At 36.5% G+C, this 16,818-nt stretch overlaps 1 protein-coding gene across 1 annotated transcript in view; it reads left to right on the forward strand.

The window, feature by feature from the left end:
• Positions 1 to 12,960, forward strand: part of LOC105318503 (mediator of RNA polymerase II transcription subunit 23) — a 35,318-nt gene extending 22,358 nt beyond the window's left edge. Inside the window, exons 16-33 of the mRNA XM_034455522.2 lie at positions 1,425 to 1,599; positions 2,288 to 2,457; positions 2,746 to 2,943; positions 3,286 to 3,352; positions 4,350 to 4,406; positions 4,572 to 4,683; positions 4,827 to 4,898; positions 6,396 to 6,503; positions 6,697 to 6,756; positions 6,948 to 7,055; positions 9,030 to 9,141; positions 9,291 to 9,389; positions 9,722 to 9,853; positions 10,639 to 10,871; positions 11,204 to 11,412; positions 12,159 to 12,279; positions 12,529 to 12,614; positions 12,744 to 12,960. Coding sequence (XP_034311413.2) covers positions 1,425 to 1,599; positions 2,288 to 2,457; positions 2,746 to 2,943; positions 3,286 to 3,352; positions 4,350 to 4,406; positions 4,572 to 4,683; positions 4,827 to 4,898; positions 6,396 to 6,503; positions 6,697 to 6,756; positions 6,948 to 7,055; positions 9,030 to 9,141; positions 9,291 to 9,389; positions 9,722 to 9,853; positions 10,639 to 10,871; positions 11,204 to 11,412; positions 12,159 to 12,279; positions 12,529 to 12,614; positions 12,744 to 12,903 — 2,279 coding nt within the window. The 3' untranslated portion in view covers positions 12,904 to 12,960. The remainder of the gene's footprint in view (positions 1 to 1,424; positions 1,600 to 2,287; positions 2,458 to 2,745; positions 2,944 to 3,285; positions 3,353 to 4,349; positions 4,407 to 4,571; positions 4,684 to 4,826; positions 4,899 to 6,395; positions 6,504 to 6,696; positions 6,757 to 6,947; positions 7,056 to 9,029; positions 9,142 to 9,290; positions 9,390 to 9,721; positions 9,854 to 10,638; positions 10,872 to 11,203; positions 11,413 to 12,158; positions 12,280 to 12,528; positions 12,615 to 12,743) is intronic.
• Positions 12,961 to 16,818: the final 3,858 nt, after the last annotated feature.

Below are 16,818 nucleotides of genomic sequence, written 5' to 3' on the forward strand. Positions count from 1 at the left end.
TAGTTTTTATGTTTGAAAAAGACAAATCGTTCAGAACTGTTAAAATTACCTACATTTTATGTTTACAATAATGCAAGCAACAAGCGATAAGCGCGTGCTATGAACATTGTTACGTCTTGAAAAAGTTCGTATAGAATTGTACGTTTTTGCTATTCTATAGGATCATATAAGGAAATGTATTTGCAAATGTAAATATTCATATTTTGCTTGTACATGTATTGAGTTGAAACGTATTCAAGTTTGTGAAAAATGGGCAATTATAGATTAATTTAATCTTAAATTGTAAGTTTTGTTGTAAGGTTCTCTCAGTTTTGAAGAGTTAAGTAAACTTATTTAGAGTTCATGTGGTGCTGGGTTTTTTTTAATTATATACATGTACATGTATTTGCTTGCTTTTTGTTATTTGTTTTGTATTCTTCCTTGATTTTCTATTTTGAGATATATTGAACTGTTGGAATCCATGTCCTGGATTTCCCAGAAAAAAATTTGATTATTTAATAATTGATCTGTAAGGGAAGGAAAAACCCTAAATGTATTTCAACTATGGCATCTTTATTGTTTTGATTGCAGCTCAATATAAATTATTTGACTTTTTAAAATTTTGAATTGTGTCATATTGAATAAACTTCAATCTTTAAACTTCTTCTTTAAACTAAAAAAGAACTAAAATTGAACATCTGTTAATTAATTTCTTCTATCATTTTATCTTTCAGAGTATAAAAATATTTTTGTTAAAGAAAATGAAAAATTTTCTTTATCATATTACTAGCTTGATCAAATCTTTGCATATAATATTGAAACATATAATATAATAGGATTTCTGATACTTGTTTAGGGGTGTGAGGTACTTGTCAATAGCTGACTTTTGCACTCTTTATCCCTTTAACACCATACTAGGACTGGCCCCTTGAACTCCTTTATAAAAGTTTTCTTCCATTTAAATCTTATTTACAATTCCGGAATCAAGTGTTAACCTTGTATTCCATTATTCCATCTGCCCACATATGATCATTCTGTCACTTTCTCATTACATTTATTTTTAGAATTTTTTTACAATTCATTCTGGTTTTATATTGGCTTTGCAGATGACTTCCTCATCGAACTATTTTTGCTTTTTAAATTGACCTAGTTTTAGTAGAATGATAATTCCTGGAATTACAAAATGTTTTTTGAAACCTTCAAATACATTGCTATTGTGGTCACATGAACAATTTTTGGCTTCCCTTTGATAACATAGCCTATGAATGCAGTGTTTATTATCCTGTTGTTTTAGCAGGGATATTATACAATTAATAATTATAGCACTGTATATAAGATGTAGCTACAAGATTTAGGCTTTTATTTAATTAGATAGAATGTAGAAGAATTTCACAGACAAACTTTGGGTAATTAGATGTAATGACTGTTGATTGATTGTCTGACAGGTCAGTTACTGCCCACTGTGTTCACACACAATGCTTGGGGCATCCTCCACACACTGCTGGAGATGTTCAGCTACCGCCTGCACCACACACAGCCCCACTACCGCATACAGCTGCTGAGCCACCTACACCACCTCAGTCAGTCCCCGCAGACCAATCAAAACCAGCTACAACTCTGGTAAGTCAACCAGAACCAGCTTCAACTCTGGTAAGTCAACCAGAACAGCTCCAACTCTGGTAAGTCAACCAGAACCAACTACAGCTCTGGTAAGTCAACCAGAACCAGCTACAAATCTGGTAAGTTGACAAGGACCAGCTACATTTCTGGTAAGTAAAACAGAACCAGCTTCAGTTCTGGTAAGTCAACCAGAATCAACTTCAGCTCTAGTAAGACAACAGGAACCAGCTACAACACAACCAGAACCAGCTTCAGGTCTAGTAAGGCAATCAGAACCTACTAAAGCTCTGTTAGGTCAACATAAACTAACTTCAGCTGTGGTAAGTCAAACAGAACCAACTTCAACTCTGGTAAGTCAACCAGAACCAACTACAGCTATGGTATTAAAGTCAACCAGAACCAACTACAGCTGGGTAAGTCAACCAGAACCAACTACAGCTATGGTAAGTCAACTAAACTAATTGCAACTCTGGTCAGTAGTAGGTAATATACAATGACATGATACTATGTATTTTATTCAATGTATAATTTTTTCATGAAATTCTTTCAACTTTAAGGTTTTTCAAGATTTTGCTGTAAATTGTCCTTACATACTCTATCCTTATCTCCAGACACCTTTAAACTTTATACTTGCATTCCTTACGGGATTCCTTTAGCTGCCTCTCTAGTCTATTTACTTTGTCCTCAGTATGGAAAGCACAGCCCTCAGGTTGATCACAGGACTTGGGAGTTTTGAGGTTCAACCCCAGCTGTCCCGAATATTCAATGAACCAGGGAGGCCGGGGTTCTTGTCCAATGAGTCAGAGGAACTGAACAGGGTGCTGGTCCTCACCATAGCCCGGGCCATGCATGTCACAGGTCAGGATTTAAATAAATCAAGTCATAGGATCTAATTTTATTGTGTCAAATGTGATATACAGATAAATGTAGTGTATTTTTGAAGAGGAGTGTTGTCAAATAATCAGAACTGTAGTATTAAAGATTAGGTATAGACTCATATTAATTTAAACGGTGCTATTAAGTTTGTTTAATTCCTAATGACTTGATTATGCATTGAAATTTTCTAGATAAAAGATGATAGAATAGTAGAGAGTAGATTTCTAATAATTTATTTTATACATTTTGAGAGACTTTCTTTTATTGAAGGTGTGGACAGTTTTTCCTCCACCTGGCCGAGAGAAATTCTGAACCAGATCATGGCTAACACGCCCCACAACTGGTCCCCCAACACACTAGCTAACTTCCCCCCGAGTCTGGCTGAGTTTTTCCAGGCCCAACCCCAACACAGAGACGACAAAAACACGCTCAAACGCAACGTGGAGGCCGAGTATAAAAAGTGGAAAAGTGAGTAAAGTTACTGATCCATGGTTTATAAGGACAATTACAGCCACTTCTACAGGCACCAAGAAAATGACATCATAGCTCACTAATGTAATCTGAAATTATCATTATTTAAAGTACATATACTAATTAACTGTTGATTTGTTCTGACAGCCATGCATGGCCAATGAGAATGACATCATAGCTCACTGTTGTAATCTGACATTGTTTATAGTACATATACTATAATTGACTGTTGATTGATTCTGACAGCCATGGCCAATGAGAATGACATCATAGCTCACTGTTGTAATCTGACATTGTTTATAGTACATATACTAATTAACTGTTGATTGATTTTGACAGCCATGGCCAATGAGAATGACATCATAGCTCACTTCTCCATGCAGGGCTCCTCCACTGTGTTCCTGTGGTAAGTAGTATACTGACCTTCATTCAATTTATAGATCAAAAGTCAAGGTCGGTGTAAAATTTTTGTCAAGAGCATATTTTCTATTCCCTTGGTCAGTCTGGCTCAACCCTGTTTTCATTAAATATCTGTTGATAATGGTTGTGCAGTGACTCTACTGTATTCCTGTTGTGAGAAGTATGCTGACCTTCATCCAATTTTCAAGATCAAAGGTCAAGGTCAAATTATCTCCATGTAAAATCTTTTCCCAAAGCATACTGTATACAAAAAAATATTTGACCCCATTTTATTTTTGCTCCTTTCGCCATCGTCAGCAGGCAAATTAAAGACTGAGTGAATTCAAATTTCTCATATTGTCTCTCTTTTTATACAACTGTGTCTGGGGGAAATTCAAGACTGGGCAAAATGGTTTGCAAGTGTAGAAGGGAGATAATTATATGAGAGGAGAATAACCCTGTATACAGTATTTTGTCTCCCTTTTTTCTTACTTTTCACTGATAAGGTGCTTGTGAGAAAAGAGTTGGCCTTGAACCAATTTTCAGCATTCTGTCTATAGTAAAAAAAAGAGAAAATGCAAATCAATTATTTAATTTCACTTTGAAACAAACCTTCTGTAGTACAGTACAATGCTCCCTCATGTCATTATGCCTGGCCATCGGATATCTGTACAACATTTTCATGATTAGATCTACAAGTTTTTTAAAACTTAAAAGTACTTTGATCTTAGTACACATGTTCGTTATATTGTGTAGTCTCCTGTTAGAGGAGAACACCATTTTAAATGGTTACAGTCTCAATGATTTCCAGGTTAAACTGATTTTTAAATGTGGATTCAGTATGGTAGATTTCTCAGATACAAAATTTAAATTGAAAAAAATACTTTAAACAGTATGTACAACTAATAGGGTGATATATTTTAGGATTGGATGAATACACTGTATGTGAAATTTATGAATACTATTAGCAAGCTTAAGTGTTTATGATTTTTGGTGTTTTTCAGTATTATATGGAAGAATTTGCTGGAAGAGAATAGAGGAATAACACCCATAGCATACAAGTAAGTTAAGTAAAGAATTACATGGTCAACAAGTAATAAAATACAATACATGTACCTCTCTCACAAAAAACAAAACTTTTAAAAATATCTCACAGAAAGTTACTAGATCTATTACAGAGGAATGTAAGCTTAGATGGGACATTGACTTATATTATGTAACTTAAGGGTTTTGGATCGCCTGGGACCTCGGTCTGTCTCAGCACATTTACGGACGTTTTCTGATTACATTGTCTCGGAACTCAATCTGAATTCTGCTGGAGGACAGCATTTCCATAAGGTAAGGGAAAGTCAGCTTTTTAGTTTACATGTGTAAACAGTAACTGAATGTTTTTTAATAAAACAAATATAGTTTATGATTTCAATTTTTTGTGCAAATAATTTATAAACTAATAAGGGCACAATTTTCATCTTTCTCTTCAGGCTATTGACTCCTTGAATGAGATGGTATGGCGGTACAACATTGTAACTATTGACCGGCTCATTCTGTGTCTGGTAAGTACTTGCATCCCTACAGCAGGGCTAGAATAGTCAGATCCCTACAGCAGGGCTAGAATAGTCAGATCCCTACAGCAGGGCTAGAATAGTCAGATCCCTAAAGCAGGGCTAGAATAGTCAGATCCCTAAAGCAGGGCTAGAATAGTCAGATCCCAACAGCAGGGCTAGAATAGTCAGATCCCTAAAGCAGGGCTAGAATAGTTAGATCTCTAAAGCAGGGCTAAATAGTTAGATCCCCAAAGCAGGGCTAGAATAGATAGATCCCTAAAGCAGGGCTAGAATAGTCAGATCCCTACAGCAGGGGTAGAATAGTCAGATCCCCAAAGCAGGGCTTGAATAGTTAGATCCCTACGCCAGGGCTAAAATAGTCAGATCCCTACGCCAGGGGTAGAATAGTCAGATCCCTAAAGCAGGGCTAGAATAGTCAGATCCCTACAGCAGGGCTAGAATAGTCAGATCCCCAAAGCAGGGCTAGAATAGTTAGATCCCTAAAGCAGGGCTAGAATAGTCAGATCCCTAAAGCGGGGCTAGAATAGTCAGATCCCTAAAGCAGGGTTAGAATAGTTAGATCCCTAAAGCAGGGCTAGAATAGTTAGATCCCTAAAGCAGGGCTAGAATAGTTAGATCCCTAAAGCAGGGCTAGAATAGTCAGATCCCTAAAGCAGGGCTAGAATAGTTAGATCTCTAAAGCAGGGCTAAATAGTTAGATCCCCAAAGCAGGGCTAGAATAGATAGATCCCTAAAGCAGGGCTAGAATAGTCGGATCCCTACAGCAGGGCTAGAATAGTCAGATCCCCAAAGCAGGGCTAGAATAGTTATATCCCTAAAGCAGGGCTAGAATAGTTTGATCCCTAAAGCAGGGCTAGAATAGTCAGATCCCTAAAGCAGGGCTAGAATAGTTAGATCTCTAAAGCAGGGCTAGAATAGTCAGATCCCTAAAGCAGGGCTAGAATAGTTAGATCTCTAAAGCAGGGCTAAATAGTTAGATCCCCAAAGCAGGGCTAGAATAGCTAGATCCCTAAAGCAGGGCTAGAATAGTCAAATCCCTACAGCAGGGCTAGAATAGTCAGGTGCCTACAGCAGGGCTAGAAAGTCAGGTCCCTACAGCAGGGCTAGAATAGTCAGATCCCCAAAGCAGGGCTAGAATAGTCAGATCCCCAAAGCAGGGCTAGAATAGTCAGATCCCTAGAGCAGGGCTAGAATAGTCAGATCCCTAAAGCAGGGCTAGAATAGTTAGATCCCTAAAGCAGGGCTAGAATAGTCAGATCCCTAAAGCAGGGCTAGAATAGTCAGATCCCTAAAGCAGGGTTAGAATAGTTAGATCCCTAAAGCAGGGCTAGAATAGTCAGATCCCTACAGCAGGGCTAGAATAGTTAGATCCCTAAAGCAGGGCTAGAATAGTCTTTGAGGGGTAGACCCCTTATCTGATGTAATGTTTATGCTTTGAGGGGTGGACCGTCTATTTAATGTAATGTCTTTGCTCTATTTGGGCAGGCCCTGAGAAATGTGGATGAGGATGCCAGGCTGTGCTACCTCCTGATTCACATGCTGCTCCTAAAGCCCCAGGACTTCAAGTCCCGCGTGCAGGAATTTGTCAAGGAGGTAACAATGGAGTCTAGACAGTTGATGAATGCATAAAATTCTCACCCAAGGAATGTACATAAGAAAGATAAAGAAGGAATTTTGATAAGAAATGAAATTAACCTAATTCCATTTGTTTGACAAAGAAAAATTAAAATTGATACAAAGCATTTTACATGTTTATGTGCACTGACTTAATTTTTTTATTGAACAGAATTCCCCTGAGCACTGGCTTCAAAACAACTGGCATGAAAAACACATGGCTTTCCACCGGGTAAGTCACTCTGTGTATACATATTAGGACTACTGTCTTATTTATACATGAATGTTGTAAGACAAAGCTATGACGGAAAGACTAAGACTTAGTGAACACTTCAGTACTGTAGATAAAGGTAAAGATATTCGTATCTTGCTATCAATACCCCTATTATTTATATATAATAGATTTGATGTTTTTATTGTTAGAAATACCCGGAGAAGTTTTACTTTGAGGGTATCCAGGACCTGGGCAGTCCCATTCAGCACCAGTACCTGCCTGTCTACTTCGGGAATGTCTGTCTCCGGTTTCTGCCGGTGAGTGTTCTGTTCCATCTGTTAGAAAATGATATATTCACGTTTTGACGTTGGTGCATTGTGACATGTTTTATGACATGCAAACCAGGTTATACAAATTTAACTAAATTTTTTTATCCAATTAAATGCCCCGTTACAACCAGAATTAAATTATATCAAGATAAACCTAGTAAAACTTTGAGTGATAAAAAGAACTGAAATAAATAATATCTTCCTTTTAATCAGGGTTAACTAATATTCAAGTTTTAGCTAACAACAAGGTAACTTGGTAAGGCCAAAAAATTTAATCATTTGTTTCTCAGGCACCGCCGCATCAGTAAAATCATCGCCGCATCGAACTTTTTTATCGTTATTTTTCCGGATTTTTTTTATATCTTATCATTATCGGTTTTCTCTACTATGGAATCTATGTAAACAAACGCTCAGAACGAATGCTTGTCTCTGTCAGTGAAAAACGTATTTTATCTGAAACATCTACCCAGTGACCAACATAGGGGGCTACCTGGGCTAAATACAACTTTATGTAAATATAATTACCCACTTTGTGGTCGGTAACTTCGCCAGAATTTCCTCAGAAAGAGAGGTTGAAGTTGCCCTGTATTCTGAGTTCATGATCGTGAAAGTTAACTCCAAATGCAATAAAAAAAAATGATAATCATCTAATTCAAAAGATATTTTCATAGCCTAAGTTAACCCCTGTTGTGATTAATAACTAGCGACAATCTTATCTTCAGAGGTTATAAATAGGGTTGATGCAACCACATACTGTGCACTGAAAAGTTTATAACTTTAGGTACTGATATTACAATTAGTTGGTAACTTGTAATTAGTTAATAACTCTGCCATATTAGTGCTAAAATAATCATGAAACCGTTTGTCTACAGTTATCTTGAACTAAAAAATTCTGTACAACCAACTATATGACGGTTGTAATTGGGTCAAAGGGTTGGACTAATACCTCCAAAATACACTTAAACACATAGACTGATTTTATTTGTCATTTAGCCAACACAATTACGAAACATTTCAGCTACAAAATGTTTGAATACACATAATAAATTAAATTTTAAAAATTGGATAAGATTTTAAATTTTTTAGGAGTTGTTTTATTTTTAATTGACTTGCTTCTAATCAAATTCAAATTAAGGTTGAATCTGTGTATAGATGTATTATCATTAGCATTATGCCATTGTCAAAGAATAGAAGTATACCTGATTTCTCAAATTTCTCCCTATTTTTTTGTGAGGGAGAACTTCAGAAGTGAAGTCTCCCTAAACTAAGTTTGCTACGGGTTGGTCCCTCTTAACACAACCACTGAAATTTCTTTGTTATCTTCAGAAATTGAGGCCTCTGTGATATTGCATAGAAGCAGGAATAAAGGACACTTGTATTGTTTGAGAATTTTATGATGACTTATTTACTTTTCCTTGATTTCTGTCCCCAAGGCACTGAAGATTGATAAGAAAACACCCCCAAATGAATGCTTTATTTGATAAATTATTATATTGCAAATTCAACTAGTAAAATGCCATAAGAAGTCCCCTATTTCAGTTTAGACTTCTGTTTTTACTGTGGAGGGGAAAGATGGGCCGCAAAATGAAACAGGGGCATAAACCATTTGTCTTGTTTGTTCATCTGCAAAAACTCAACCTTATAAAAGGAAACGAAACAGTTTAAACTAAAAAGAAAAAATTAAAACAAATGTTTAAACTTTGCCAATGTATGAGCTTGATGAATATCTGCTGATGAGTACACAAATATATCATTTAATATGAGTTACCGTCATTGTAAATTTTGTCTAAAAATTAAAAAAAAATAAAAATAAAAAACCTGCCTGCCTCATCAAAATTTCAAAATTTTGGCCCGAGAAACTAATGATTAATTTTTTTTGGCCTAACTATTTGGGATTTGAATGACAGGTTTAGGCACAGATTGGAGCTTTATTTCATGCTCAGTGTTTTGTCTGTTCTGTAGGTATTAGACATCTTGTTACACAGAATCCTGGAGCAGCCCTCCCTGACAACCAACAACCTGAACCTGTTTGAGAAAATTCTGGAAAGTCTGGGAGTTCTGTACAAATTCCACGGTGAGTGGGACATTGTCATTGCTGAATAATGAACGTATGATATAGAAGAGGCAATAGAAAGGCAATCTGTAACTATTGAATGTTCATTGCTATATCACCTGATGACAGTGAGACTTTATATATACTGATGGAGTTCCTTTGTGTTGTAGATCACCCTATTACCTACCTATACAACACGCTGCACTACTACCACAAGATCCTGGTCCAGAGAGCCGCCTACAAACGCAGGCTTGTCACCACCATCTGGAGTAAGGGGCTCCTAGCTATTGTCACATTTTACTCAGGGCCTTTTGTGCTTTTGTTGTGGGATTTTGTATTTTTATTCCCACTGACACTATAAAAAGGAGTTTACTATAACTTCGAATTGCCCAAAGTCTGTTTTAAAACATCATAGAAAGCCAATGTGAAGAAAGTGTAGTTTGGCAAAAATAAGTTTATAGCTGTAAAAAGTGTAAGCAGTAATACAATAATTTCTAAAATCAAATAGCTCCCATTTTAATTGAATGGTAGATACTATTACAATCACTATAACAATAGACAGACTGTGACTCTGACTCCCTGGATTGCGATCTTGTTCCAGATGCCCATCAGGAGATCCGGCCCAGCACCTGGTTCCTGACAGAGGACTACCAAAGGTTCTCCCACGAAGAGAGTCTGGAGTGGGTTCCAGATCTGGATTACTACGTCCGGATCATTGGCAGACTGGTTGACAGTATCTTTTGATTGTTTGGATTAATTTTGTAATATTTTCAGTAGGTAAACAGCTGGGAGTTTAACTCTGACAATCTCTTAATATGTACATGTATTAGAGAAGGTGGGGGAGGGTCATTAATGGTCCTGAGTGGGAAATATTTTGGATTGTTATACTTTCATGTTAAATACTGAAATTTGATTGGTTTAGACGCAGTTCATAATCCGTTCTATTACCCTCAGCGTTAGCAACGCACTTAGCAATGGGTAACATTAAAAATTGTTACATTATGCGCGTATGGTTCGCCGTAAAATTCACGTTATTCCTATGTAAAAGCAGTTAAGTTTTCTTTAAAATTAAGACATTTAGTATAACAAAATAAATAGTGCCTGTTTGGTAGGATAACAGTTGAAATTGACACCCCTCGAAAACCATTGTCAACCTCCGCTTCGCGTCGGTTGACAATGGTTTCTCGGGGTGTCAATTTCAACTGTTACCCTCCCAAACAGGCACTATTTATATGATATCAGCTATGTACCTTGAATTTCATCATGTAAGTTTGATGGATGCCCACCATTGGATATTTGGAAGTTTTTAATTAATCCTGCAAAGATCGAGATATCCAAGTTTAACTGTATAGGAAAACATTTGAGGGCCAATGTTTCATTCTGAAAATCTCTTTGTATATACTATTTTTGAGGTTGTGTAACAAAAATGGGAAATATTTGAGAATGTGGGCTGTCTAGCTCATGAGTAGGTTTGATTGATGTCTACACTACGACACTGTTTGCCTTGACCTGTGTAAGCTATTGACGGTAAGAGTCCCTTCCCTAACTGTGACTGGAGATTCAATGAGTTCCCGGGACCTGCTGCCCATGCCCTCTATGTGACCTGTGTGGAACTGATGGCACTTCCTGTCCCCGGGAACGTGGTGGGGAATTCCCTGCTGGATGTCGTCATGAAGAGTTCCACTCAACTACAGAGGGGCAAGGTCATGTCATGGATGAATGCTGTAGGACTGGTGCTCACAGCTTTGCCGGTAAATGTCACATAAGTCATAGGTCATAAGGTCAAGGTCATATAATTGATGAATGCCCAATAACATGTACTCTTAGCTGTGTCAGTGTCACATGAGTCAAGGTCACATGATTCAAGTTAATGATCCAGATATAAGTTGTCATGACTGTACCGTACATCTATTTGTTTAACATTGGTTCAAGTCTTTGACAGTCAGATATGTTAAGTAAGTGATAGACAGTTTAAAACTTTTTCCATTTTTGTCAATTGTTAACAAAGATACCAATTACGGTGAAGTGTTGGAATTTCAGCATAATCTTGGAAATAAAAATTCATTTCATGTTTGTATTTCAGGAGACCTACTGGATCTCTTTGAACAACAAGATCGTGGAGACGATTTGTAGTCTGCCTCTGACAGTCCAGGGCGGGTGTCAGCCGTTCCAGGTGTTCAACTTCACCACCAGCCAGACAGTGATTGCCGAGCAACACATGACCTACTTACTGGCCCTGTCTCATGCAGTGTGGCACCATGCAGGAATAGGACAGCTATCTCAGCTCAGTGTGTGAGTATCTCAGCTCAGTGTATGAGTTTTCTCAGATCAGTGTGTGAGTATTCTCAGCTCAATGTGTGAGTATTCTCAGATCTGTGTGTGAATATTCTCAGATCAGCATGTGAGTATTCTCAGATCAGTTTGTAAATATTCTCAGATCAGTGTGTGAATATTATCAGATCAGCATGTTAGTACTCTAATATTATTGTGTGTGTGTTTTCAGTTCAGTGTGTGATTATGTTTAAGTCAGTGTGTTAGTATTCTTAGCTCAACACGTGTGTTATCTCAGATCAGAATAGGAGTATTATTAGATCAGTGTGGGAGCATTTTCAGCTCATTGTGGGATTATTCTCAGCTAAATGTGTGTTTATATTCAGTTAAATGAGTGAGTGATCTCAGATCACTGTTGGACTTCTCTCAGATCAGTGTGGGAGTATTTATATTACAAATAACTCAGCTCAGTTAGCAAGTATTATCAGCCCAGTTTGTGAGCTTATGATAACTATTATCTCAACTCAGTGTTGAAGTATTAGTATAACAGTTATATCATCTTGATGTTTGAGTACCTTATTTATCTAACATTATTTAGGCCTAGTATATACATGTATTTGACAATGTAAAACAAATTTCCTTTACTTAGTGTGAAAGGATTTATGTTTCAATTTTCTAGTCACAGTGTGTGAGGATTTGTTACAGTTCCCAACTTTTACCAAATTGATGATGCATCTATATGAATTAAAAACTCATGATGTTTACAGATTCCTCCGGGACCACCTGAAGCCAGTGGTGAAGACAGAGGAACAGTTCCTGTACGTGTGCCACCTGGTGGGGCCGTTCCTACAGAGGCTCCACTCCGAGCGGACCCGCAGTCTGATGGAGGTCAGTCATATATCCGTGTCAAGGTCATAGCAAGAGTTTGCTTTTACATTCAGAATTTAGAGCTTTAACTCTTTAATTAACTCCTTGCTCTGGGCTGATAATCTTAGAAAGTTCTTTTTAATCGCTGTCTCACTTTATTGTATTAAGTAGCTTATAGTGGAAAAGTAAGACTTTGATTTAAAGTGTGCTCATCTAAGTGTTATAGCCTCGTGGCCTGTATGTGTAGATATTGACTTCTTGTTTTGGCAGTTGGTTGTGGAGCTTTACGAGATCCTGGTCAACGTGGACAAGTCATGTGACCATCTCCGGTACCTTGACCCAATTACAGACTTCCTGTATCCTTTACAACTGTATTTATAAGGCACACCAACAATATTTTATGAGTATAAGTATGAGTTTAATTCAATACATATTCTAGAAAAATAAATTCTCTTTTTACTTGGATGACCTTGACCCATACTTAGATACCACATCAAGTACATGTTTGTGGGGGACAGTGTGAAGAATGAGATTGAGAAGATCATCCGTAACTTCCGGCAGGCCCTGACCTTACGTCTGAGATTTATCTCCCACATCAACCTGGAGGAAGCCATGACCCCACTGGCCCCGCCCATGTCTACCTGAGGATCAATGCTTGGCTTGTTGAATTTGAAATACTTGTACAGAACTAGCAAGAGTTCCTCTTCTGTGAAAAAGCCATGTGAACAATTGATTTAATGGTGCTATGAGCTGAACAACCCCCATTGTAAGGAGGGACAGAGAAGAAGACAGTGGGTATTACAGAGTACATTCTGTGGATTGTGTGTGTTCACTTTGTGTAACAGTCTGTTGAGAGGTAGTTATTGTCCAGTATTACAGAGTTCATTCTGTGGATTGTGTGTATTCATTTTGTGTAGCAGTCTGCTGAGAAGTACCTGTAGATATTGTCATGCCCCAAGGCCAGTGGTCACCTTGTTAACAGACTGAATCTTAAGTTTGGTCCGACCATGTTAATTGAAACACTGCCAACATTAGATCTTGTATTGCTGTAATTATGGATGGGTCTCAACATCTGTGTTGACATTGTAAACAGACCCCTTACTCAATGCTTACTTTGTTAAAACACAAAATGTTACAGATAAAAAAACTTCTACCATATGAGGCACTACTCATTGTTTAGTTAGATTATTGTTATATATACATGTATGTCAGTAATAAATGGTGTCAAACACTTTTAAAACACCTGTCATTCTTTTATGTCAGTCTGTGAAACTATATTGCTATACATTAACTATATACTCAGGAAGTTAAAAAATGATTTAGAAAATTTTTGTTATCATAATGCTGTATATTAAAGGATTACACAGAAAATTTAAGGTGGCTGACTCTAGTTTTCATTACACATGTTTTTGTGGAATCTAGTAAAATACGGTGTATTTATACTTTTTAGCTCACCGAGACGAAGTCAGGGGGAGCTTATGCTATACCCTCGGCGTCGGCGTCGGCGTCCGGACCTGGTTAAAGTTTTTGTTGCAGGTCCTGTATCTAAGCTATTCCTTGTCCTATCTTCACCAAACTTGCATGGATGATGCATGTGGACCTACTTATGGACTTCAAAGACTTGGATGCTGAATCTGAGTTTAAGGTTTCGGATGCTGGAGGAGGTTAAGGTTTTTGGAGCAGGTTAAAGTTTTTGTTGCAGGTGCCCTTTGATAGCAATATCTAAGTTACTGCAGGTCCGTACTTCACCAAACTTGCATGGAAGGTGTGTCTTATGATACTGATGCACCAGACAGGCTTGAGTGCTGAATCTGAGTTTAAGGTTTCGGATGCTGGAGGAGGTTAAGGTTTTTGGAGCAGGTTAAAGTTTTTGTTGCAGGTGCCCTTTGATAGCAATATCTAAGTTACTGCTGGTCCTTACTTCACGAAACTTGCATGGATGGTGCGCCTTATGATACTGATGCACCTGACAAGCTTGAGTGCTGAATCTGAGCTAAAGGTTTCGGATGCTGGAGGAGGTTAAGGTTTTTAGAGTTGGTTAAAGTTTTTGAAACAGGTGCCCTCTGATGATTATATCTTAGTTATTACTTGTCCTAACTTCACCAGACTTCTATGGATGGTGCGTCTTATGATACTGATGCACCTGACAGGCCTAAATGTTGAATCTGAGCCATAGGTTTCAGATGCTGGATATGGTTAAGTTTTTTGGAACAGGTCACATGTTTAATAGATAATAGTACTATTTCAAACTTGAATAGTTGATTAAACTGTAATATGAATGAATCACAGAGGAAGCTTCAGATGCAGAGCTTGATCTCCATTATCAAGGATGCTAAAAAATATATCTTAGTTATTACAGGTCCTTACTTCACCAAACTTGAATGGATGGTGTGTCTTATGATACAGATGCACCTGACAAGCATGGATGTTGAATCTGAGCCAAAGGTTGCGGATGCTGGAGCAGGTTAAGGTTTTAATTGCTATGCCCTCTGATGATGATATCTTAGTTATTACTTGTCCTAACTTCACCAAACTTGCATGGAGATGCGTCTTATGTATACTGATGCACCTGACAGGCTTGAATGCTGAATCTGAGCCATAGGTTTCGGATGCTGGATGAGGTTTAGTTTTTTTTTAACAGGTCACATGTTTTATAGATGATAGCTTGCATAGTTGATTTAACTATATTATAGATGAAACGCAGAGGTTGCTTCAGATGCAGAGCCTGATCTCCATTATCAAGGATGCTAAAGAAATCTCACTCAAACCTGCTCGATAGATAGATGTGTTTGTTGATAAATGATATAACATGATTCCTTTGATATAGTATTGTATGGTATAAAACAATATTGTTTAATATGATACAATATAATATCATATGTAATATTATAAAAAGTTATATGATACGATATGATATTGTATCAATTTTTTTGATATTTTATGTTATGATATTGTATCATGATATCGTAATGTATAGTTTTGTATACTATGATACAATATTGTATAATATTATATTGTATTATTAATTTATTAATTTATCACATGACACTATTACATAAAATATTGCAAAATATAATATTGTATCCTATGATACAATATTGTATATTCTTTATTATTGTATCATATGATATTGTATGATATGATATTAGTTTCTGTAATATAGAAATATATCACATGAAATTGTATAATATGATACTGTAATATTATATAATATCGTATCATACGATATTGTATAATATGATATTGGTTTATAATATGATATATTATCACATCACATGAAATTGAATTGTATGATATTGTAAGATATAATATTGTATTATATGATACAATATGTATAATATAATAGTGTTTTATATAATATTTTACTTTATCACATAATATTGTATCATTTGATACGATACAATGTTGTATCAAATTATATTGTATCATATGATACAATATCATATTATGTATCAAAAATGATACAGTATCATACAATATCATACTATATTATACTATATAAATAGTGCCTGTTTGTGAGGGTAACAGTTGAAATTGACACCCCGAGAAAACCATTGTCAACCGACGCGAAGCGGAGGTTGACAATGGTTTTCGAGGGGTGTCAATTTCAACTGTTATCCTCCCAAACAGGCACTATTTATTTTGTTATACTGAATGTCTTTTTTAAAATTTTTAAGAAAATTTTACTGCTTTTATATAGGAATAACGTGAATTCTACAGCGAACGTACGCGCATAATTTTCGCGCATGTAACATTTTTTAATGTTACCCGTTGCCAAGTGCGTTGTTAACGCTGAGGGTAATAGTAAATATTGTTATACTTTCATGTTAAATACTGAAATCTGATTGGTTAAGACGCAGTTAATAATATTTACTATTACCCTCAGCGTTAGCAACGCACTTGGCAACGGGTAACATTAAAAAATGTTACATGCGCGAAAATTATGCGCGTACGGTTCGCTGTAGAATTCACGTTATTCCTATATAAAAGCAGTAAAATTTTCTTAAAAATTTTAAAAAAGACATTCAGTATAACAAAATAAATAGTGCCTGTTTGGGAGGATAACAGTTGAAATTGACACCCCTCGAAAACCATTGTCAACCTCCGCTTCGCGTCGGTTGACAATGGTTTTCTCGGGGTGTCAATTTCAACTGTTACCCTCCCAAACAGGCACTATTTATATATTATTAACTGCGTCTTAACCAATCAGATTTCAGTATTTAACATGAAAGTATAACAAAATATAATATCATATGTTTCAATGTTATGATGTATTACATGTATGTAATATGATATTGTAATATAATACTTTGTTATACTTTCATGTTAAATACTGAAATCTGATTGGTTAAGACGCAGTTAATAATATTTACTATTACCCTCAGCGTTAGCAACGCACTTGGCAACGGGTAATATTAAAAAATGTTACATGCGCGAAAATTATGCGCGTACGGTTCGCTGTAGAATTCACGTTATTCCTATATAAAAGCAGTAAAATTTTCTTAAAATTCTTAAAAAAGACATTCAGTATAACAAAATAAATAGTGCCTGTTTGGGAGG

Source organism: Magallana gigas, chromosome 7 (genome assembly GCF_963853765.1).
Source record: "Magallana gigas chromosome 7, xbMagGiga1.1, whole genome shotgun sequence".
NCBI classification, from domain to species: Eukaryota; Metazoa; Mollusca; class Bivalvia; order Ostreida; family Ostreidae; genus Magallana; species Magallana gigas.